A 26588-nucleotide genomic window follows, 5' to 3' on the forward strand; every position below is an offset into this window, starting at 1 on the left:
TTGGCCATCAAGGAAAATGCTATGTCTGGCACAAACCCAACACCTCTCATCACCCAGAGAACACCATCCCCACAGTAAAGCATGTTGGTGGCAGCATCATGCTGTGGGGATGTTTTTCATCTGCAGGGACTTGGAAACTGGTCAGAATTGAAGGAATGATGGATGGCTCTAAATACAGGGACATTCTTGAGGGAAACCTGTTTCAGTCTTCCAGAGATTTGAGACTGGGACAGAGGTTCACCTTCCAGTAGGATAATAACCCTAAGCATGCTGCTAAAGCAACACTCAAGTGGTTTAAGGGGAAACATTCAAATGTCTTGGAATGGCCTAGTCAAAGCCCAGACCTCAATCCAATTCAGCATCTGTGGTATGATTTAAAGATTTCTGTACATCAGCGGAACCCATCCTACTTGAAGGAGCTGGAGCAGATTTGCCTTGAAGAATGGGCAATAATCCCAGTGGCTAGATATGCCAAGCTTATAGAGACATAACCCAAGAGACTTACAGATGTAATTGCTGTAAAAGGTGGATCTACAAAATATTGACTTTTGGGGGGGTGTGAATACTTATGCATGCTCAAGTTTTCTGTTTTGTTTGTCTTATTTCTTGTTTGTTTCACAATAAAAAAAATGTTGCATCTTCAAAGGGGTAGGCATCTTGTGTAATTCAAATGATACGAACCTCAAAAAAAATATTTTAATTCCAGGTTGCAAGGCAACAAAATAGGAAATATGCCAATGGGGTGAATACTTTCGCAAGCCACTGTATGTGGAGGATGAGGGCTGCCGTAGGTACAGTAACTCAGATAGGGGGGAGTGAGGCCTAAGAGGGTTTTATAAATAAGCATCAACCAGTGGGTCTTGCGATAGGTATACAGAGATTACCAGTTTACAGAGGAGTATAGAGTACAGTGATGTGTCCTTTAAGGAGCATTGGTGGCAAATCTGATGGTCGAATATGTGCTGAGAGAAGAACAGTGTATCGACTAGCCATACTCCCAAGTACTTGCATGAGGTGAATACCTCAAGCTCTAAACCCTCAGAGGTAGTAATTCCACCTGTGGGGAGAGGGGCTTCTTCTTACCAAACCACATTACCTTTGTTTTGGAGGTGTTCAGAACAAGGTTAAGGACAGAGAAAGCTTGTTGAACACAAAGAGAGCTTTGTTGTAGAGCATTTAACATAAATTCTGGGGAGGGGCCAGCTGAGTATAATACTGTATCATCTGCATATAAATGGATGAGAGAGCTTCCTATTGCCTGAGCTATGTTGATGATGTAAATTCAGAAGAACATGGGGCCTTGGTGACATGCAGTGGCTGAGACAGCAGATTTTCTGACTTTATACACTGCACTCTTTGAGAGAGGTAGTTAGTAAACCGGGCCAAAGACCACTCGGAGACACCAATACTCCTTAGCCAGCCCACAAGAACGGAATGGTCTACCCTATCAAAAGCTTTGGCAAAGTCAATCAAAATAGCAGCACAACATTGCTTAGAATCAACGGCAAAGGTGAAATCATTGAGGACCTTTAAGGTTGCAGTGACACCTCCATAACCTGAGCGGAAACCAGATTGCATACCAGAAATAATACTATAGACATCAAGAAAGCCAGTCAGTTGATTATTGTCAAGTTTTCCTAACACTTTTGATAAATAGGGCAAAATAGGAAGTGGCCAATAACAGTTAAGATCAGCTCAATCTCCCTCTTTAAATAAAGGATACACTGTGGCTGCCTTCCAAGCAATGGGAAACTCTCCAGAGAAGAGAGGGGTTAAAAAGGTCAGAGATATGCTTGGCGATGATGGGGGCAGCAACTTTAAAGAAGAAAGGTTCTAAACCATCTGACCCAGATGGTTGTTTGGGGTCAGGTTTTTAAGGAGCTCCTTTAGCACCTCAAACTCAGTTACCGCCTGCAGCAAGAAACTTTGTTGCGGGGCAGGGGAAGAAGAGGGAGGAGCATCAGGGTTAGTCACATTTGAAGGGTTGGGAGATGAGGAAATGTTGGACGGTGAAGGAGGCATGGCTGAGTCATAAAGGAATCCTGATTTAATGAAGTGGTGATTAAAGAGCTCAGTCATGTGCTCTTTGTCAGTAAAAACCACATCATCAACATTAACGTATTGGTGTTAGACCCAAAGAGAGAGAAGTTCTCCTTAAAAAAGTAAGGGACCGTACATTTGGCGAATGTGGCGAATGTCAAAATGTTCCCTTAAGGTATGTAACTAACTTTGGCCTTCCGTATAGCCTGAGTGCACTTATTTCTAATTTGCCTGAATGAGATCCAGTCAGCCTGAGTATGCGTGTGCCGAGCCTTAAATTAAATTCTTGAGGTGGAGTAACTCCGCAGGATCACGGTCGAACCAGGGCCTGAACCTGTTGTTAATTCTTATTTTCTTTATGGGACCATGTTTGTTAACAATACCACTGAAAATATTAAAAAATAAGTACCAATCCTCTTCGACAGAGGGGATCAAGCAGATTCCATAGCAATTTACAGAGGCCAAACCATACAGTTTTTTTAGGAAGCGTCTATGACAAATCAGGACAGGTCGTTTCACTGAGCAGCCATTACGAACACAGGGGGAGACAGGCCAGGGCAGACGGTGAACAGATCGCCAGGTGGAATCCAAGCAGAAGTGCAGCAGGCAACGGGTGTAGGTGTCACATCCACTTGGGAGAATATTTTTCTGGGGGCAGATTCCTTGTAGAAAATGCCAGGGGATGGTCTGAAAAGCAGAAGGGAGCTTCAATTTGGGTGGGGTAGGCTGTAGTCTGTGAGACTCTCCTGCCATTGTTGGGCTCGAAAGCTTTGACACCTCTCACTTCACACCTCAGTGCTAATTGAAGTTGTATCTGTTCTGTCCTAGCAAGCTTGGTAGCCTTAACTTAGCGTTCAATTCTTATAAAGTAAAATATATCACTGGAATGCATTTTTCTTTTGGGGTTTCAAAATAGCTTCAGACTAAACATTACTCAATCAGTTCCAGGTCGGATGGTGTTTTCAGGTTTCTGTCATTTGTTTGCCAGAGCAGTAGCAGTATAGCTTGTGAATAGGAATCTTTGGTAGTAGGAATTCTTCCTGGTAAATTTGTCCAAAAGCAGGTTGTAGGTTTGGAGTTTTGATTTGAAGTGAATGTTATGTTGTGGAGGACCGTATCCTGTATATGTTCTTGCCAAAACATGAAATTTTATCGAACTGTAAATCTATCTTTAAAACATGCAGAAAAATGCGGAGGCTCACATGCAACTGTGTGTCTCTCTCTCTCCCCCCTAGTGCATAAACTGAGGTTAATCTATTATATATACAGTGCATTCGGAAGTATTCAGACCCCTTGACTTTTTTCACATTCTGTTACATTACAGACTTATTCTAAAATTGATTAAATTGTTTATTTCCTCCTAATCAATCTACACACGATACCTCATAATGACAAAGCAAAAACTGATTTGAAATATAACATTTACATAAGTATTCAGACCCTTTACTCAGCACTTTGTTGAAGCACCTTTGGCAGCGATTACAGCCTCAAGTCTTCTTGGGTATGACGCTACAAGCTTGGTTCACCTATATTGGGAGAGTTTCTCCCATTCTTCTCTGTAGATCATCTCAAGCTCTGTTAGGCTGGATGGGGAGCGTCGCTGCACAGCTATTTTCAGGTCTCTCCAGAGATGTTCGATCGGTTTCAAGTCCGAGCTCTGGCTGGACCACTCAAGGACATTCAGAGACTTGTCCCGAAGCCAATCCTAAATTATCTTAGCTGTGGGCTTAGGGCTGTTGTCCTGTTGGAAGGTGAACCTTCATCCCAGTATGAGGTCCCGAGAACTCTGGAGCAGGTTTTCATCAAGCATCTCTTTGTACTTTGCTCTGCTCATCTTTCCCTCGATCCTCACTAGTCTCCCAGTCCCTGCCCTGAGAAAAACATCCCAACAGCATGATGCTGCCACCACCATGCTTCACCTTAGGGATGGTGTCAGGTTTCCTGCAGACGTCATGTTCAATCTTTGCTTCATCAGACCAGGGAATCTTGTTTCTTATGTTCTGAGAGTCTTTAGGTGCCGTTTGGCAAACTCCAAGAGGGCTGTCATATGCCTTTTATTGAGGAGTGTCTTCCGTCTGTCCACTCTACCATAAAGGCCTGATTGGTGGAGTGCTGTTGAGATGTTTGTCCTTCTGGAAGATTCTCCCATCTCCACAGAAGAACTCTGGAGCTCTATCAGAGTGACCATTGGATTCTTGGTCGCCTCCCTGACAAATGCCTTTCTCTCCCGATTGATCAGTTTGGCCGGGCAGCCAGCTCTAGGAAGATCCGTGGTGGTTGCAAACTTCTTCCATCTAAGAATGATGGAGGCCACTGTGTTCTTGGGGAAATTCAATGCTGCAGACATTTTTTGGCACACTTCCGTAGATCTGTGCCTCGACACAATCCTTTCCCGGAGCTCTATGGACAATTCCTTCGACTTCATGGCCTGGTTTTTGATCTGACATGCACTGTCAACTGTGGGACATTATATAGACAGGTATGTGCTTTTCCGCATGTCCAATAATTGAATTTACCGCTGGTGGACTCCAATCAATTTGTTGAAACATCTCAAGGATGATCAATGGAAACAGGATGCACCTGAGCTCAATTCCAAGTCTCATAGAAAAAGGTCTGATTACTTATGTAATAATGTATTTCTGTTTTTATCTTTATAAATTTGCAAAAATTCTAAAACCCTGTTTCTGCTTGTCAATCAACACAATAGTGATGCCATACTGTAGGAGCACCTTTTTTAGACAAATGATCAAGTCCCATCATAGCCTATATAAAGCCATTTTTTACATCTGATTTATTATGCCATATGCTACAACTTGGGTCCGGAATTGGTTAGGTTGGCCAACTACAAGATTAGGGAAAACTCTGCCCCAGCACCCTCGTCTCATGATTTCGTGGCCATGTATTGGCATGTTGAAAGTCAATATGTAATGAAAAAGGCATGGAACCATTTGTCTTGTCTAGGACATGTGTATAGATTCATTGGCTGACCCAAAGCCTAGGGCTAGTATTCATAATTTCTGGTCCTGAGTTTTCACCATAGCTCTGGGAAGGGTTAGGTTAAGGGGTGCTCACCCCCTGCGCTTATTCAAAACATCTTCCCGGAGCTATGGTGGAAACATATGACCAGCACTGCAGAATTCTCCTTATTAATAAAGCACATGCAACTATTGTTACTACTGAACTGAGGGCAAGGGCAATTAAATATGAACCAATCTTTTTCAGATCCTCAGTATTTGAAATTGAATTCATTGAGTGAAATAATTTTGACATGTAAAAATACACAGATTTCAAAGATTTTACATTCTAGGGTTCCTAGAGTGATTTACTTCCATTTCCACCCCTGTATACCACCATCATGTTCACCATGGTCAACTGTTGCTATGAAGATTCACCCTGATCATGTGAGACTTCATGAGAATTTTTTTTTTGTCTCTGCAAAAGTTGAATGATAAAAGACCCTTCGTGTTTCCGGAGCTGCTCGAAGTTGCTTCACATACAGTGTCTTGAAAAGATTATGGGCAAGTTACAAGACAAATAACAAGAGGTCATACTGTGTTAAGGAGCTAGACTAACATAAACATCTAATAGGACTGCATTGGGTTTCATGAGTGGTCAACAGGGGTATTGCGCCATGTTGCGAGGAATGTATGAGGACTTGAGAGAGATTGAGAAAGAGATTGATAGACATTTAAAGTAGTTCGAGTGAGAGATGGAGAGTGAGGATGATAATGAGAGGGGAAAAGAGTGAGTCAGAAAATAAAAGAGCAAGTCAGAGGAACAAGAGAGAGAGAGAGAGAGAGAGAGAGAGAGAGAGAGAGAGAGGGGTGGGGGAGGGAGAAAGAAAGAGAGAAAGAGGAGGGGTTTTAAGACTCTGCCTCTCAATGAGGTACCAGTGAGGATAGGCAGTCACTCACACACACCACCACCCACACTCGCTCAGTCAGTCATTGAAGACAGAGATGGCTAAGCAAAGTTGACCATTGGACCCTAGACTTCTTGTAAGTCAACATCCGGACGTTGATCATTCCCTCATTCGGATTGTCTGTCCTTTCCTTCTCTTTGCTCTTCATCATTATGCACATCAAGTGGGAAATAATCTCATCTTCACCAAAGACAGGAACTCTGCTCCAATGACTCTAAAAGTGGACTCTACTCTGTTCTACTTGCCTAGGTCAGCCAGATGAACACACACAAACCAGCCCACAAAGCCAAGGTATGTCCCCTACTCTGGAACCTGGGCATTTTGGGTTACTGGTATCATTCCAAGATTTTTTGTTAGCGGTAACAACTGATGGGCTGCTAATAGTAAGTACCTACTATAACAATTGTATTTTATTAAGCCATTGACGCATGTGTGAATTTGACAAGACAGTTATTGAATTGTATTCATCTGAGTAATTTACTGCAGTAGCCCAGGCAATGCACAGAGTGGTTACTGTTACTGTGAAGTATTTAGTCTGTAATGTGATACCCAGATGTCTAGCCAGTAGATTTTAGGGGAGTGACAATAAATAGCATTTTTTTTGTTCATGTAATGAGCCCGGGACACGTCACAGGTTTATGAAACAACTTCTGTGGCGCAGCTAGAACACACAGTACCACACTCAAAACATCTAAGAAGACATCAGTATCTTTTAAAATGTAAATTCTTGACTTAATAATTCAGCTCTTCTTGTTGGTTCTTTGAGCTGCTAGTTAGTGTATTTTGACGCCAGAAAGTCACACCTTTAGTTGTTTTATAGTTGTACATGTGGGGCCGTACGGGGGGGGGGGGGGGCAAGTAAAATCACAGTTGGGGAGCCCGGTTTAGGACATAGTAGATAACAAGTTGTGGTGTCCCTGAACACTGCTCCACTATCCAGAACTCAAGATGTCATTTGTATATAGGTGATTTTGCAACTACGGGCACTTTTGGCATGTCATATTTAAAATAAAATGTTTCTTAAAAAATACTTTTATCACAATAAATACTTTCCTCATTTTATCAGGAGCCATAACCTGGTATTGGCTGTGACCATTTTATTCAACAATAGATGGAATTTACCTCTGCAAATGTTATTACCATCACATCATAAAACCTTCAATTTTAGTTTACAACTAAATCACAAACAACATGTGGTTTGGGATTATTTGGTTTATCTGTCAATAGGATTTGGCACTTGCACATTTAGAAATAATTATTTGAATTCCTTATTGGCTGTTTATATGTCTGTTTGCTGCCTGTGGCTGTTTGCTGCCTGTGTTTGTACAGTACCATAAACAATACAATTACATGTCGAAATGGTTATGTACTCACTCATTTTTAAGTTGATCTATTGAGAACAAGTGCTTTACACTTGAAGAAGAGAGGAGTGGGATATTTAATGTGTACATATTTTTTTATTCAGAAATATTTGTTGATTATGGTGGTAAAGACTGTGTGGCAATAACGACAGGATAATGTTGTTAAAAAGGACTGTGGAAATGGGTATTTACAATATGATCGATTGTTATAAAAACAGTAAAAGATTATCTGATAAGCAATATTGAGCAGGGGTTTACCCATTTTATACAAAAGTTATACAAAAAGTCATTATTTTCTGATGGCAATAACCTGGAAAATGTTAATACCGACATTATTTGTGGTGGTAATGACAATGTTTTAATGACAATTTGCTCATATTTGTGATTACACCACCAGGTTTACTTTGTTAATATGATCAGTTTCCATTTGATAAACTCCAACCACAATAGAATGAGATGTATCCTTCCAAATAGAGGACCGTATTGATGACTTATGACCGTTTGACACATTCCAAGTTACTTTACTTGGAGGTGGATATATAATATATTATACGTCATATCCTTGTTCTTCACCGTCTCTTCCCAGTTCTTGTGTGACTCGATATGTACAATTTTGAAAAAGCACAGCGTGGTGGCAATGATGCAATACTGTGGGACAAATTTGGGACAACTGTATTTTGTGGAATACAATAGATTTAGTGCTTATGCACTGTGAACATTAAGTATTTAAAAAAATCATGTTGAAATACATTGAAGAAGTTCAAAAGTAATGTCCTGGGCTAAGTGCCTTGTCAATGCAAAACAGTCGAATGGATTGTTATGTTAGGGTCCACTTACTATATATACACCAGTCAGAAGTTAGTACACACATACTCATTCAAGGGTTTTTCTTTATTTTACGATGATCTACATTGTAGAATAATAGTGAAGACATCAAAACTATGAAGTAACACATGGAATCATGTATAACCAACAAGCCAACCATTGCCTTGATGACAGCTTTGCACACCCTTGGCATTATCTCAACCAGCTTCACCTGGAACGCTTTTCTAACAGTCTTGAAGGAGTTCAAACATATGCTGAGCACTTGTTGGCTGCTTTTCCTTCACTCTGCGGTCCAACTCATCCCAAAACATCTGAATTGGGTTGAGGTCGGGTGATTGTGGAGGCCAGGTCATCTGATGCAACACTCCATCACTCTCCTTCTTAGTTAAACCCTCTGTTCCTAGGCTGTCATTGAAAATAAGAATTTGTTCTTAACTGACTTGCCTAGTTAAATAAAGGTCAAATAAAAAATAAATAAATTATACAGCCTGGAGGTGTGTTGGGTCATTGTCCTGTTGATAAAAATGATAGTCCCAATAAGCACAAACCAGATGGGATTGTGTAATGTTGCAGAATGCTGTGGTAGCCTTGCTGGTAAAGTGTGCCTTGAATTCTAAATTAATCACAGTGTCCCATCAAGCACTCCCACACAATTACACCTCCTCCTCCATGCTTCACGGTGGGAACCACACACGCAGAGATCATTCGTTCACCTATTCTGCGTCTCTTATAGACACTGCGGTTGGAACCAAAAATTTCAAATTTGGACTCATCAGACCTAAGGACAGATTTACACCTGTCAAATGTCCATTGCTCCTGTTTCTTTATCCCAAGCAAGTCTCTTCATCTTACTGGTGACCTTTAGTAGCGATTTCTTTGCAGCAATTCAACCATGAATGCCTGTATCATGCAGTCTCCTCTAAACAGTTGATGTTGATATGTGTCTGTTACTTGAACTCTGATGCATTTATTTGGGATTCAATTTCTGATTTCTGAGGATGGTAACTCTAATGAACTTATCCTCTGCAGCAGAGGTAACTCTGGGTCTTCCTTTCCTGTGGCAGTCCTCATGAGAGCCAGTTTCATTATAGTGCTTGATGGGTTTGGCGACTGCACTTGAAGAAACTTTCAAAGTTCTTGAAATTTTCCAAATTGACTGACCTTCATGTCTTTAAGTAATGATGGACTGTCATTTCCCTTTGCTTATTTGAACTGTTCTTGCCTATAACATGGACTTATTATACCAAATAGGGCTATCTTCTTTATACCACCCTTACCTTGATTGTATCAAATGCAATTAAGAAGGAAAGAAATTCCACAAATTAACTTGTAATAAGGCACACCTGTTAATTGAAATGCAATCCAGGTGACTACCTCATGAAGCTGGTTGAGAAAATGCCAAGATTGTGAAAACCTGTCATCAAGGCAAAGGATGGCTACTTTGAAGAATCTCAATTCTCAAATATACTTTATTGGCTTACCACTTTTTTGGTTACTACATGATTTCATGTGTTAATTTATAGTATTGAGGTTGTCGAGTAGAGTAGTCCAGAAGGCTACACTGAAAAACCTAAAGTAACCTCTATCAATTAAAAAGATAGCGGAGCCACAAAAGTACTGAATCCGGAAGAGAAACAACAGTACTGCCACCAAAATAATACAGTATGGGACAGCTATAATCAATGCTGACCCATCAACAACTCAATCCAAAATGGTCCCCCCTTAAACTGAAAGAGACGCTCTTTTGTAGGGGAAGCCCCTCCCATCAGAACATACCAAACACTAATTAATAAAGCAATTATCATCAAAGCCTACATTTTCCACTCAGCTAAACATCATGATGGCACTGTGATGGCACTGTGATAGATGGCATCCAATTGGTTGAGTAGAGTGTTGGAGGCTATTTTGTAAATGACATCGCCAAAGTCGAGGATTGTTAGGATAGTCAGTTTTACAGGGTATGTTTGGCAGCATGAGTGAAGGATGCTTTGTTGTGAAATAGAAAGCTGATTCTAGAGTTAATTTTGGATTGGAGATGCTTAATGTGAGTCTTGAAGGAGAGTTTATAGTCTAACCAGACATCTAGAATATGTGGACAACTACAAATAGCTAAGTCAGAACCGTCCAGAGCAGTGATGCTGGACGGGCGGGCAAGTGCGGGCAGCGATCGGTTGAAGAGCATGCATTTAGTTTTACTTGCATTTAAGAGCAATTGGAGGCAACGAAAGGAGAGTTGTATGGCATTGAAGCTTGTCTGGAGGTTTGTTAACACAGTGTACAAAGAAGGGCCAGAAGTATACAGAGGTGATTGAGTCCTGGTGAATCCAATAATCACTTATGCGCGTGATGGGGGGGAAGACAGGTGTGCGGAATGATGATGGCAGGAGTGCGTGATGCTGGGGAGCCTGGCGCCCTTGATGGCGAGGGGGGAAGAGAGGGAGCAGGCGTGACAAAAATGTAAGGTTTGAATGACAGATTGAACCTTAATTTTTTGCAATCAGGATGAAGAGAAGATTTTGAATGATGCTGTGTTGAAAATGTTATCCATACTTTTCTGAATCTGGTCGAAATAATTATCTTTGTATTTTTGTCAAGTTTAGAATTCCTTCCATAATAATGGAAGCTACTAATAAAATTATTCAACATTTTTGATATGAGGCATTTTTCTCAGAAAGGCAATTTCAAGTCTAGGAATTCCTCTTTCAGGAAATAGCTTTAACATTTAATAAGTAGATTATATTACTATACATGTTTTCATGAAAATGCATAATATATTCATTTTAAAGTTTAAAAAAACCTTGGAATTTAGTTGGACTTTTTTCAACAAAAGTCCTGTTTGATAAAGTAGCTCACAAATGGTCTTTATATTTTTATTTAATTTTCTGCTCTTTTGCACACCCCATCAAAAATATTAAACAAGTAAATGCTGTTCTCATATTGTAGGGATATTGGAAGCAGGGTGTTTACATGAGTTGAGTTACTTGAATAAGCAACTCTTTAAATATACTTATCTTCAGACTCGATTTCTTCAGTGCTGTTGGAGTGTTTCATTAGAACAACAGCCACCATGTACCATATCAAGAACATTATACAAGAAGTGGCGAGAGGGTGCTAATTTGCTGATGTAGAGGGACATTTGGATGCTGCACTTGTTCTTTGGCCTCCACCATAATAGCCAATGTGTACATTATGACATGAAGTTTATGTAGATTATATATTATATTTTCTATGTTGAAGATGGGATGAATGTGACCAGTGCCTGATGTCTGAGTGGGTCTTTGAAATAAGTGTATGGGATGGGCCACGTCACATTCATGCAAAACATTTTAAATTTTATTTCAGATAAAACCCTTTTATTTAGGATCAAATGTTTAATCATTTAAATGTGTTATTGTTCGGGGGGTGGGGGGTGGGGTTGTAGTCACAAACGTGATGTAGTAATTTGTGTGCTATGACTATGGGACAGAATATTTTTTAGTACCTAACATACAGTGAATTTGTCCGAATACTTTTGGTCCCTTAAAATGGGGGGACTGTGTAAATAAGGGGTGTAATTTAGTTCACCCAATATGGATGACAATACCTTCAAATTAAAGCTGACAGCCTGCACTTTAACCTCACTGTCCCAAAACATTTGGAGTTCACGGTGTATATATATATATTAAATAAAATTGAGATTTGTGTCACTGATCTACACACAATACCCCATATTGTCAAAGTAGAATTATTATTTTCAAAATTTTTACAAATTAAATAAACATGAAAAGCTGAAATGTCTTGAGTCAGTAAGAATTCAAACCTTGTATTATTATTATGCCTCTCAAGTCACATAATAAGTTGTATGGTCTCTCGCTGTGTGCAATTAATGTTTAACGTGATTTTTAAATGACTACCCCATTTCTATACCCCAGATATACAATTATCTGTAAGGTCCTTCAGTCGAGCAGTGAATTTCAAGCACAGATTCAAACACAAAGACCAGGGAGTTTTTCCAATGGTTTGCAAAGAAGGGCACCTATTGGTAGATGGGTAAAAAAAACTGACATTGAGTATATCTTTGGGTCAATACACCCATTCACTACAAAGATAAAGGCGCCCTTCCTAACTCAGTTGCTGGAGAGGAAGGAAACCGCTCAGGGATTTCACCATGAGGCCAATGGTGATTTTAAAATGGTTACAGAAGATTAATGGCTGTGATAGGAGATAACTGAGGATGGATCAGCAACATTATAGTTACTCCACAATACTAACCTAAATTACAGAGTGGAAAGAAGGAAGACTATACGGAATAAAAATATTCCAAAATATGCATCTTGTTTTCAATAAGGCACTAAAGTAAAACTGCAAATAATATTGCAATGATATTTACTACATGTCTTGAATACAAAGCATTATGTTTGGGGCAAATCCAACACAACACATCACTGAGTACCACTCTTCATGTTTTCAAGCATGGTGTTGGCTACATCATGTTGTGGGTATGCTTGTCATCAGCAATGACTAGGGAGTTGTTTAAAAAAAATGGAAGAGAGCTAAGCACTGACAAAATCCTAGTAGAAAACCTTGTTCAGTCTGCTTTCCAACAGACACTGGAAGATAAATTCACCTTTCAGCAGGACAATAGCCTAAAACACAAGGCCAAAAATACACTGGAGTTACTTACCAAGACGACATTGAATGTTCCTGAGTGGCCTAGTTACAGTTTTGACTTAGATAGGCTTAAAATTATATTGCAAGAAATGAAAATGGCTGTCTAGCAATGATCATCAAAGTCAATAAAATGTGTGTAAATATTGTACAATCCAGATGTGCAAAGATCTTAGATACTTACCCAGAAAGACTCACAGCTGTCATCGCTGGCAAATGTGATTCTAACGCGTATTGACTCAGGGGTGTGAATATTTATGCAAAAGACATATTTCTGTATTTTAATACATTTGCTAAAATTTTAACTTTGTCATTATGCGGAATGGGTGAGAGGAAAAAATGTATTCAATCAATGTTGCATTCGATCTATTTAAACCATTTTTCAAAATATGGAATAAGTCAAGGGTCGTGAGTACTTTCTGAAGGCACAAACTATACAGACTGAGTAACATTTCAACTAACTATCTACTAACCGTAGCTCTAACCCTAACCTTAACCTTTATCCTAACCCTTATTATAAACCTAACCTTAGCAAGCAGTTGCTTATCAATAGATAGTTTGTTGATGGTATGACCATCTTTAGAGCATTTACAGATGAATAATTTGGACTATCCAAATAAAGTGCGACTGTCGCCCCTCTCTCACATTGGCCGATATTTCCAAATTTTCCACTTCAGTTTGGTAGGTATCCACTTTATAAGTGAGCAGTGCAAGATAATAATTTACCGGTCTTAATTGCAAGTCGAGGGCAGAGGTAATTTCCTCACAAACAATCTCTCAGATAGTAGTGGCCAACTCTTTCTGTTGTCGGGTGTTGAGTGCTGCCATGTTCCCAGAGGTGAATTGTGAACAGACAGAATATGCCTGATGCTGGAGCGAAATAGACCTGCTATTGATTCTAACAATACAGTGAACGTCCCACACCATATTAAGATGTTACATGTTGACATTTTTTTTAAGTCTGGTAATTCATAGTTATTTTGCAAAGGAAATCTACGAGAAACCCACACACTTCAATGCCACCGGAACCATAAGTAACAAACTCTTATGATAAACTATTTGGAATCCAAATACCACCTTATACCATTGCAAAACATACTTAATCAATTAGATACAATATGCAGTTTTTTGCCTTGAAAGAAAGGAAAATAAATAAGCCCATATATTCCATCTGGACATAATTATGTGGAGAACCATCTCCATAAAGTATGTGAATGTGCCAAAGTTTTCCCTGAAACAGTGCCGGATCCCTGCTGGGGAGGACTATTACTGCTATTACCTTGAAGTACACTCCAGCCAGAAAAGGAGCCCCCAGGAACCTTTTGGGGGTTAAAACGATTGCCACTGTGGGGAACCTTTTCATTTTCATTTCAATAGTATTTTGTTATTTCAAGTTAGGGTTAGGGTTCCATTTTGAACCTTTTAAATAATATATTGTTACTGTATTTACATGGTTATCATTGTTATTGTTAATATTAATGTATTATACATTCATATTTTTATATAATCAATATTATTAATCAATATTTAAATATTATTAATATTGTATTGTAACAAAATGCTGACTTGTAGCAATGGAAGGCTACTTGGCTCTTTAAAATCACATACACTTACAGATATAGGATTTTAATTTGACCAGCATTGTCGTAGCAAAATAATCCTGTAGCCACTGGTTTTTAATGTTTAGTCCATAATGTTGCTTGATTGGTGGTTAGGCTATTAGCTGTACATAAATAGGCTACATGAAAAGTGAAATACTATTTATATAACCATATTAATACAGGTTTTCATTGAATTTATATAAATCACAAAGCTAGTCTGTATTTTCAGCGGAGAATTGCATTTTTCTCAGTTACAAAAGTGTGATCAAATTAAGATCCTACACTTGTATTTCAGCTTTTAACAAGGCTGCAGAACTGGTCGTGTTCAATCTTAACCTTTAATGACTTTAAAACAGAACACAGGAATGATAACTCCTCTCACAGGTGGCCAAAAAGAATATTATGAAAGCTACGTCTCCAATCTTCTGACAGAATGCCACCACTAGAATACATATAGTTTAATATAAATACAATTTATCTACTGATAATAAACTAGGAAAACATTTTTATTCAGTGATAGAAAAACCTGTCATTACAAACTCAATTTGCTTCATTTCGAAGGCCAGATAGAGGACTAAAAAGGCACTACGCCTCACTCAAAGTTTAATTGAGGCACAATTCCCAATCCATACGGCTTGCGGGATAACGCAAAATGGATAGGGAGGGCTAAGTGGAAGTATTGAGATTGAGCCTTAGACTAGCTACATTTCTTTACTTCAGTGGGGCGGCAGGTAGCATAGTGGTTAGAGCTTTGGGCCAGTAACCAGAAAGTTGCTGGATTGAATCCCTGAGCTGACAAGGTAAAAATCTGTTGTTCTGAGCAAGGCCACTGCTCCCTGTTAATGTTGATTAAGGCAAAAAAACACACGTCTCTGATTCAGAGTGGTTGGGTTAAATGGGAAGACACATTTCAGTTGAATACATTGAGTTGGACAACTGACTAGGTACTCCCCTTTCCTTGACTTGGTTGCTGTGTCTGTCAGGCAAATCAACTAGTAAAAAATACATTTGAAATTCTCTGCACGTGCCAGCAACAAGGTTCCTCCAAGAACCCCTCAACTAACCAAAGGTGCAAATAAGAATCCATTGACTAGCAAAGGTTCCTTGAGGATCTCCTTGGTAAGAGTGATGTGTGTGCGCACATGCCTGTGCACGTGTGTATATGTTATTTGTGTTGGGTCACCTCTGTTTACACCAAGGTAAACTGTAATATTGTAAAGTTATATTTGCCACATCAAATAATTTGTTTCTCTGTCTGGCCCTCTGTAGAGCCTCAGTTTTGTAATAAAGTGAAAAAACAGTACTATCAGCAATTTTGGGCAGTAAGCATTATGACATTTTGATCTAGTATCTATTGTTAACAGTTAGTTTTTCCAGATGTTTATAACCAGTGTTCTGCAACACTATGGAATTGGGAGCAGATTGACTAGCTCTTTCCCAGCTCTCAACATGGCCTTCAAAAGTTTTTCATCAAAAACTCAAAAATGTTCTCAAATAAACAGGCCATAAGGTGCTATGTAAGAAAAATAGCATGATTCTATTGAATATCAAATTTGAAAACATATTTTTTTAAATGTGTCAATCCACATGTGACTTAGAATTGTATTCCCGTAATATGATATTAAGTTAGCAAGTGTGGACGAAAGGCACCATTGTGCCTATAATTTTGGAACTCACTATTGAACATTATTGATCAATATTCCTTTATTTTGCTCTCATTTCACGGTGAGCAACACCACTTTGAGATGTAGATCCCTGAGCAGTAGTACTGTAGAAATATCAGTTGTTGTTGTGGTGCTATCGAGTAATAGTAGTAGTACTGTAGTAGTTTGTAAAAGCAGTGGTAGTAGTAGTAGTATTAGCAGAAGTAGTAGTAGTAGCAGCATTAATAAGGGTCACAATGTAATGATAATGTTATGTCCATTGTAGGCTAGGCATCTGTGCTTCCTCTTCCTCATGTGCTTCCCTTTGGCGTGGGGTGGCGTCCCTGGTCCATGTCGGCACTCTGTGACCAAGGGTCACCTCCTCAACCTCAACTGCCTGGTGAGGACACCTCATACCACACCAAATCATGCAGTAATATCAACAGACTCTGCAAACGAAATATCAAGTTGAGATACAGATCATTAAAATCACTCAAACAGTCATAAATCATGCCTGGAATGTATTGATGTTAAGGTTTCCTCCCAAGTTAGACTTATTTCATTGTTCTAAGGTCATTTCTTTACCTTATGTGACCCACACACATAACTAATGAGAACTATATGTGGCGGATGGGAATTCTGTACGGCTGCATGCCTACTCCTACTTTCCTCCTGGGGAATCATAACTGCCCAATTCTACGCTTCTGTTTTCAATGTCAATGTTTGTATCTTTGTTTGCCACGTAGATTGATAATCAGTTGGAGAATGGCTGGTCAATAACCTACGTATTCACTGAGCGCCAGAGTTTGGTGAGTATTTCCCACTTCACTGCAATTTACATCTTTCACAACAAAATGACTTTGATTTGTGCAGATAAAGAATGGTATACCAAAGATAAACAACATCACAATCAGTCAGTGTCAAGACAGTACCCACACTTTCAAGATGTGCCAAGCTGGCAAACTGATTGAAACTAATGCTCTCACATCTGTCAAGGAGATTCAAGTCCATTACATCTCTTGCTCCTTTCGGCCTTTACGCAATAGTCTAATTGCATTTAGAAGAGAAACTGTAATCCCATGAAAGAGCCCTTGGTTGTTAATAACCTGGAAGGGAAATGGTTTGAAAATACTTATAAACTGTGTGAAGTTACAGGAGGTAAACAGAGAGCGAGAGAGCTGTGTGGCAGCACGGAGTCGGGATGCCTTCCCTCATTTTAACTTGCTGGTTAACAGTTTTAAAGTTTAACAGTTTAACTTGCCCCAGTATATGGTTTATGGGTTAACAAGGTCTCTGACAAATGGAGGTCTGATTTAAAGGTTTTCTCACCTGGGGAGAGGAACAATCACTTCAGTGTGGGCAAGTGATGTACCTTACAGACAGACCATATACTACCATATACAGTGGGGAAAACAAGTATTTAGTCAGCCACCAATTGTGCAAGTTCTCCCACTTAAAAAGATGAGAGAGGCCTGTAATTTTCATCATATGTACACTTCAACTATGACAGACAAATTGAGAACAAAAAATCCAGAAAATCACATTGTAGGATTTTTAATGAATTTATTTGCAAATGATGGTGGAAAATAAGTTTTTGGTCACCTACAAACAAGTAAGATTTCTGTCTCTTAGACCTGTAACTTCTTCTTTAAGAGGCTCCTCTGTCCTCCACTCGTTACCTGTATTAATGGCACCTGTTTGAACTTGTTATCAGTATAAAAGACACCTGTCCACAACCTCAAACAGTCACACTCCAAACTCCACTATGGCCAAGACCAAAGAGCTGTCAAAGGACACCAGAAACAAAATTGTAGACCTGCACCAGGCTGGGAAGACTGAATCTGCAATAGGTAAGCAGCTTGGTTTGAAGAAATCAACTGTTGGAGCAATTATTAGGAAATAGAAGACATACAAGACCACTGATAATCTCCACGCAAGATCTCACCCCATGGGGTCAAAATGATCACAAGAACGGTGAGCAAAAATCCCAGAACCACACGGGGGGGACCTAGTGAATGACCTGCAGAGAGCTGGGACCAAAGTAACAAAGCCTACCATCAGTTGTTAATGTTGTCGTTCAGCAACGAGTGAAACATAAGATATTACAGTTTGTAATGTCTCGTTGTTAGGATAAATGTGCTTTCAGTTCGTCCCATTTATTTTCTAGCGATTGAACATTAGCTAGCAGGACGGAAGGCATGGGCAGATTAGCCACTCATCGCCTGATCCTCACAAGGCACCCTGATCTCTTTTTGCTAAATCTGTGTATCCTTCTCCAGCGAATAACGGGGATCTAGGCCTGGTCGGGTGTCTCTATTATATCCCTCCCATCTGACTCATTGAAGAAGAACTCTTTTTCCAGTTTGAGGTGATCAATCACAGTTCTGATGTCCAGAAGCTCTTTTTGGTCATAAGAGACGGTAGCAGCAACTTTATGTACAAAACAAGTTACGAACAACGCAGAAAAACTAACAAAACTGCATGGTTGGTTAAAAGTCGATAAGACGGCAGCCTTCCCCTCCGGCGCCATTACCAACATCATAGTAACAGCGGTTATTTTAATAGCTAACATTTCGATGACAATATTAAATAGATATGCCGATAGATGACAACATTGTTTTACTCCTCTTGACAGTTTAAAACTTTCTGAGAAGTAGCCGTTATTTACTATTTTACACCTAGAGTTACTATACATGATTTTAACCCCTTTTATAAGAGATTGTCAAAAATGTAAATGTTCCAGGCATTTATATACAAACTCCAGTCGTACTTTATCAAAAGCCTTTTCAAAGTCAGCTATGAGTAGCAGGCCTAGTTTCCCAGATGTGTCATAGTGTTCTATTGTTTCCAGCACTTGCCTTATATTATCTCCATTGTATCGTCCATGTAAAAAACCTGTCTGAGTAGAATTAATAATGTCCGACAATACCTTTTTAATTCTATGATAATTTTTGCATCAGTGCAAGGGTTCTCCATTTTGTTTAGAGGACTGGATCTTTATATTTCCCACTTATATCCTGTTTCACTAATAATGACATCAGACCTTCTTTTTGAGTGTCTGATTATCTACCATTTGCAAACAGTTTGAGTGGTGAAAACATGCTAGTAACGGTACTCTGAGTATATCAAAAAAGAGTTTGGTATACCTCAACTTATATACCATCCAGCCCTGGAGTTTTCTCGGACTTAAAGGCTTTAAATGCATCAAGAAGATCCTCCTCCGTAATTTCGCCTTCACATGAGTCTTTCTGTACGGCTGTTCATTTTACAGAAATAATATAAAACAATCCATACAATTTGCTTCGGTTAGAGGAGATGGAGGAGACTGAAACCAAAACATATGCTTATTAAAGTACTTTGCTTCCTCTTTCAAATATAATTTGGTGTATCATGGGTGATTCCGTCATTCGCAACAAGTTTCAGAAAATTATTTTTGGTAGCATTTTTATGTTTGAAGATTTAAAAATTATTTGGTGATTTTTTTTCCCCATATTCCATCCAGTTTGCTTTATTTTAAAAAATATATATATTGCACTTGATCTTTCTTGAATTAAGTTCCTCCATTTATTTTAGTTTTTCCTATAACTTATTCTGAGACACTATGGTACAGTTTTTATTGCTATTTATCTGTTCTGTTAGATCTTCTATTTCCTTTGTTAGTATGGACTCTTTTGAACTAAATTGCTTTTGTTAATACTGAGTACTGAATTACATGGCCTTTAAAGACACATTTAAAAGTGTCCCATACATTTAAGTGTCCCATACAATAAGGGGATTTGCTGTACCTACAGTATGTTATGTCTGAAAAAGTCAGTTATAAATTCCTCTGTCCTAGTTAAAAACAAGTTATTATCCAATAGGCTTTGATTACATTTCCAATATCCTCGGCCATGTGGAAATTCAGCAAAAGTCATGTATATGCCAATTATCTGATGGTCCGACTGCATTCTGTCCCCAATCAACACTTTTTTCACTTTTGGTGCCAACTAGAATGACATAAGAAAGTAGTCAAGATGACTAGCTTGATTGTTGATAACTTTTACTACTCCTTGAGTCTAGTGTTACAGGAAGCAAAGTTGATATGGCTAAGAGGAAAGGACTATCTGTTGAGACATGAGTGTCCGGGGCTGGTTTCCCCAAGCACCTTAAGTCTAAGTTTCATGTTAGAACCTTTGTAGGAGCATTGTTAAATCTCCAAGCTATTTCCCAAAACCATCGTTAGTATCCCTTGCCTGCAGTCAAATCACCAAATTGTCCTCTAGTAGCCTCATGGGTGGAATGTTAATATTTTTCATAACTTCATCATTATTTTATTTTTAACACAGAAAACCGGTGTTTCTATATCAAACGGTTTCATTGTATTTCAGTCTTCTGTGATGCATATGAAGTGTAACAATTGGATGCAAACTCTAAATGTAATACATTTCAACTCTATGGGCTCTATTTTAATGAGCCTAATGCAATGGTAAATCTAAGCACAGGTGGTAGCGATATAGGTTCTGGGGTGTGTGAGAAATATTTAAGCTATTTTCACTATCTCAACTATCACAGCACTTGCTGGCGTTGCTGCGGAATGGCTTTGATGATGAAGTCGTGGAAGTGTCGAGGCGTGGCCAATCAGAATGTGCTCCATGGCAAAATATGTGGTTGATTCGGACTTTTATGCATTGCCTTGGAATAAACTCCAATTTCAATGTTAGTCCATTATAGTTTGTTAAATGCCTTACAGAAACAAAATAACGAAATGTAGACCTAGCTTTGCTAAAGACGTGAACTTGAACCCATTTTCAGACTACATTGTTCTAAGTAATAGGCCTAATGTATTGCATTATGGCTGAGCATGAACATGCCAAGCATTGTCAATAATCAAGATTAAGTGCATTACTGATAAGCACTAAGAATGGGAATGAGAATAAATAATTCTAATAAATTCTAAACAAAACCAAACAATAACTTGTTTTAAATAGGCTACCTCATAATTAAAGGCCCCATAATTTTCCCGTGGGAATATAATATTAAAACATTCCAGTCTATGGAGCTTTCACCGCCAGCATCCAAAACGGGACCTGCATGGCTAAAATAATGTGGGCCAGCATACAATGCTTAGATATAAAGGGAACATCAGCTCACTGTTTGACCACTCTCAAACTTGATATTTCAATAAAGCTTTGGTGATTAAGATTTATTTCCAAGCGGTTTCAGGAGTCAAAACCTTTATCGACAGTCTTGACTACATCGTGATTGAACTGGAAAGGTTAAAAAAGGAGCCTTCCTTGAGAGGAGGGGAGGCTATGCTTGGTTTTTGAATCCCCCCCAAAATGGGGAAAAACAGCAATTTTTTTATGTTTCAAAAGCACATTACACTACTCTTTTTCCATGCGGATAACATGGCTGGATAGGCTGCGCTTCTGCTGTTAAAATCGATGCCATAGCCAACTGCGTTCCCGCTTTTGGTTGGTTTTAAACATCCCTATTTTCGCTGCCTAAAATTAGCACTTCGGGATTATGTTTTTTAGGACACACCTCATATATTTCCAACCTACCAATCAGAGCGCATACGGGCTGATATAAAACAGATAATTTACCGAAACTGGCGTTAAGACTGGAAATGCCAGTGCACCCGTTTTACATGAAGAAAACATGAAGAACTAACATCCGTTTGACACTATCGGCACCTCAAAGCCAGCCGAAGATTGAGCCCTTAATCGGACATGGTATAAATATAATATTTTATTAACCCATAAGCATGTGTATGAGGTGCATACTTTTGATTCAAATTAGATTTGTTTAAGACTACCAAGAAACACTGTGTGAGCCAGATTTAGCCCACTGCAGTAAACTGCTAAAGTTGTTCTTGAAAACGCTCATTATTTACCAACTGCCTCAGACCACTTGAAGAACAGTTGTGTATGTCTTTAGACACGTTGTTTCCCTATCGCGTCACTTGATATACAGATCTCTGCAAAACCTTGAATCAAGATCTTTATCTGTCTCTATGTAACCTCCATATACAGTACTTCAAAACAAAGTTGACTACAATTACAAAGTTGCCAATGTCTTTGCAAATGTTGCAAAAGAATACACGGCTCAAAAAATAACGGGAACACTAAAATAACACATCCTAGATCTGAATGAACGAAATATTCTTATTCAATACTTTTTTCTTTACATAGTTGAATGTGCTGACAACAAAATAACACAAAAATTATCAATAGAAATCAAATGTATCAACCCATGGAGGTCTGGATTTGGAGTCACACTCAAAATTCAAGTGGAAAACCACACTACAGGCTGATCCAACTTTGATGTAATGTCCTTAAAACAAGTCAAAATGAGGTTCAGTAGTGTGTGTGGCCTCCACGTGCCTGTATGGCCTCCCTACAATGCCTGGGCATGCTCCTGATGAGGTGGCCAATGTTCTCCTGAGGGATCTCCTCCCAGAGGGGAACAGGCGGGACAGTCCATTGCTGACATACTCCAACCGCACCAGCATATGGTCTCACAAGGGGTCTGAGGATCTCATCTCGGTACCTAATGGCAGTCAGGATACCTCTGGCAAGCACATGGAGGGCTGTGCGGCCCCCCAAAGAAATGCCACCCCACACCATGACTGACCCACCGCCAAACCGGTCATGCTGGAGGATGTTGCAGGCAGCAGAAAGTTCTCCACAGCGTCTCCAGACTCTATTACGCCTGTCACGTGCTCAGTGTGAACCTGCTTTCATCTGTGAAGAGCACAGGGCGCCAGTGGTGAATTTGCCAATCTTGGTGTTCTCTGGCAAATGCCAAACATCCTGCACGGTGTTGGGCTGTAAGCACAACCCCCACCTGTGGACATCAGGCCCTCATACCACCCTCATGGAGTCTGTTTCTGACCGTTTGAGCAGACACATGCACATTTGTGGCCTGGTGGAGGTCATTTTGCAGGGCTCTGGCAGTGCTCCTCCTGCTCCTCCTTGCACAAAGGCGGAGGTAGCGGTCCTGCTGCTTGGTTGTTGCCCTCCTACGGCCTCCTCCACATCTCCTGATGTACTGGCCTGTCTCCTGGTAGCGCCTCCATGCTCTGGACACTACGCTGACAGACACAGCAAACCTTCTTGCCACAGCTCGCATTTATGTGCCATCCTGTATGAGCTGCACTACCTGAGCCACTTGAGTGAAAGCACCGCCAGCATTCAAATGTGCCCAAAACATCAGCCAGGAGGCGTAGGAACTGAGAAGTTGTCTTTGGTCACCACCTGCAGAACAACTCCTTTATTGGGGGTGTCTTGCAAATTGCCTATAATTTCCACCTGTTGTCTATTCCATTTGCACAACAGCATGTGAAATGTATTGTCAATCAGTGTTGCTTCCTAAGTGGACAGTTTGATTTCACAGAAGTATGATTGACTTGGAGTTACATTGTGTTGTTTAAGTGTTCCCTTTATTTTTTTTGAGCAGTGTATATACAGTATCAGTCAAAAATTTAGACATACCTACTCATTCAAGAGTTTTTGTTAATTTTTACTATTTTCTACATTGCAGAATAATTGTGAAGACATCAAAACTCAACTATGAAATAACACATATGGAATCATGTAGTAATCCAACAAGTGTTAAACAAATCAATGTAGCCACACTTTGCTTTGACAGCTTTGCACACTTTTGGCATTCTCTCAACCGGAGGAATGCTTTTCCAACAGGGTTGAAGGAGTTCCCACATATGCTGAGCACTTGTTGACCGCTTTTCCTTCACTCTGTGGTTCAACTCATCCCAAACCTTACAAATCGTGAAGGTTTTGGGTCATTGTCCTGTGAGAGTCCCACTAAACGTCTTCACTGTATTTCTGATGAATTTGATGTTGTTTTAATGGACAGAAAATGTGATTTTCTTTCAAAAATAAGGACATTTCTAAGTGGCCCCAAATTTTTGAACGCTAATTTTAGATTTTAGATTTTAGATTCAGGTTGTAACGTAACAATATGTGGAAAAGGGGAAGGGGTCTGAATACTTTCTGAATGCACTGTATGTGGTTCAGTGACCCTCATGAACCGGCACAAATGTGAAACTATTTTTGTTGTTGCATTGTTGGGGGGCATCTAAGGGGCAGTATATGTGAAGATCAGTTGTCTCTGAAGTTATTGGGAAAGATTGACTGTCAGAAGGACAACGTCTTGCGATGGGTTGATCGACCACTAAGAGGGATGGGGGCAAACTGAAAGTAGATATTTACACCAGGGGGGTCAACAGGGTCTTGTCTTTCACACCAGAATATATATATATATATATTTAAACATTGGAATATGCTCAACTCTTGCCTCTTTTTCAGTTATTAAAAAGGCCTTGCAGTGTATAACCCTAACACCAATTGAGTGAGGTGGCAAGCAATTTCAAAGGGGGGAATTTCCCACTTTTTTTCAGATACTTGTCTACAGGGATGAAACGAGGTACATATGTTGAAACCAGGTGTTTGAACCTTTTTCAACCCTTTTTGGAAGACTGTAAAATTCTATCTAAGTATGTACACTAATGCATCAATTAAAAGTTAATGGTGCATTTTAAGAAACTACAAAGTTATGGTAGCCACATTCCTTAATCCATTTCAGGGCTAAACTATCTCTAGAATAGTCGCTAGATCTTCCTTGTTGGTCCTGTTAAACAGGTGAATTGCCTCTGGCACAAATGAGGCCATATGCCTATTGGTGCAGCACTTCAGACAGTGCAGGTGGCGTCCAAGGGGGAGCAGTTGGATCTGCGAGTTGAGGACATGGGTGCTCTCCCCCAGCATGTCATACATCTTCCTCCTGGTCTGCTGCTCAAAGAAGGAGGCCAGACTTCCGAGAGGCACCACAGTGATCTTAGAGCAGGTATTCACAATGGCTTGGAGGCAGTCCTTTTCTTGACAGAGAGGGATGTGAACCAGCATTTTAAAGAGAAACACAAAACACGCTCTTAATGAAAGAACTGTAAAAGGTTTACAATATAGATTTGTGGACACTGAATGAGTTCATTTTTAGATGAAGTATTGCTCTGATGGCCGTTTTTGATGATGGCGTCTGTGTTTTGTTCAAACTTCAGGTTATTATCAAAGATGGTACCAAGATATCTATACTGGTGCACAATGTCCACCTCCTCACCATTGATGATCTCCATCCAGGGGGGCGTCCTTTCCTGAAGTCAACAACCATTTCCTTCGTCTTGGACACATTCAACTCCAACAGTGCACTGTCACATAATAATGAAGTCCTGAAGGGCTGGGCTGTGGTCCTGCTCAGACCCTGAGAGGAGTTAGAGAAGGAATGTGTCATCTGACAGTCATTGGTGTAGAAAATGTAAAAAAGGGGTGACAATACACACCCTTGTGGTGAACCTGTGCAATTGTCCACGTGGCCAGTCAGTTAAAAAATCCATAATCCATTAGATAAGGCTATGGTTGTGATTGAACTGTGAGTCAAGTTTTCTGGCTAGGATGGAAGGCTGCATGGTGTAAAATGCAGATGAAAAGTCCAGAAACAAAGTCCCTCCTGCTCTCCAGATGTCTGTCGATGGTATCCATTAAAAACAGCTTGATGTCGTCCACACCTCTCTTTGTGCGATACACAAACTGCAGGGGATCCAGAAGAGCAGGAAGTGCATTCAATTGGTATTATAGGGGCTTTTTGAAAGGGTTAAAAAGGTCGAATCTTTCCAAAATGTCATATGTATGGTTTGGCGACCCTCATTAATGTTACATATGTCAAAAGCCGGTGTTTCTGAGATGTTCTTTTCCACTTTTTGGAAGACTTCCAAATTCAATCTAGGTAAGGGTATTTATCCTTATGTAGTCTATGAAACTCTTCAAGCTTTTAGGGTTGTATGAATTGAACTTCTCCCAAAAGTATTGTTGGGCGGCATCTATGGGGCAATATACAGTACCAGTCAAAAGTTTGGACACACCTACTCATTCATGGGTTTTTCTTTATTTTTACTATTTTCAAAATTGTAGAATAATAGTGAAGACATCTCAACTATGAAAAAACATATATGGAATCATGTAGTTACCAAAAAAGTGAGATTCTTCACCCTTTGCCTTGATGACAACTTTGCCCACTCTTGGCATTCTCTCAACCAGCTTCATGAGGTAGTCAAGCATTTCAATTAACAGGTGTGCCTTGTTAAAAATTAATTTGCTGAATTTCTTTCCTTTTTAATGTGTTTTAGCCAATCAGTTGTGTTGTGACAAGAAAGGGCTATTTTCTGTATGCCACCACTATTTGGTAAAAGAACAGTTCAAATAAGCAAAGAGAATTGACGGTCCATCATTACTTTAAGACATGAAGGTCAGTCAATCTGGAACATTTCAAGAACTTTGAAAACTCCTTCAAGTGCAGTCACAAAACCATCAAGGGCTATGATGGAACTGGCTCTCATGAGGACCGCCACAAGAAAGGAAGACCAGAGTTTCCTCTGCTACAGAGGATAAGTTCATTAGTTACCAGCCTCAGACATTTGATCCCAAATAAATGTATCACAGAGTTCAAGTAACCGACACATCTCAACATCAACTGTTCAGAGAAGACTGTGTGAATT

The 26588-nt window shown here is 39.6% G+C and overlaps 1 protein-coding gene across 1 annotated transcript in view; it reads left to right on the top strand.

Annotated features, from left to right (window-relative positions):
• Positions 1–5931: 5931 nt before the first annotated feature.
• LOC135539732 (uncharacterized) overlaps positions 5932–26588 on the top strand; it is a 46211-nt gene continuing 25554 nt past the window's right edge. The window contains exons 1-4 of the mRNA XM_064965807.1: positions 5932–6038; positions 6212–6253; positions 16326–16439; positions 16786–16848. Coding sequence (XP_064821879.1) covers positions 6221–6253; positions 16326–16439; positions 16786–16848 — 210 coding nt within the window. The 5' untranslated portion in view covers positions 5932–6038; positions 6212–6220. The remainder of the gene's footprint in view (positions 6039–6211; positions 6254–16325; positions 16440–16785; positions 16849–26588) is intronic.

Source organism: Oncorhynchus masou, chromosome 5 (genome assembly GCF_036934945.1).
Source record: "Oncorhynchus masou masou isolate Uvic2021 chromosome 5, UVic_Omas_1.1, whole genome shotgun sequence".
In the NCBI taxonomy this organism is placed as follows: Eukaryota; Metazoa; Chordata; class Actinopteri; order Salmoniformes; family Salmonidae; genus Oncorhynchus; species Oncorhynchus masou.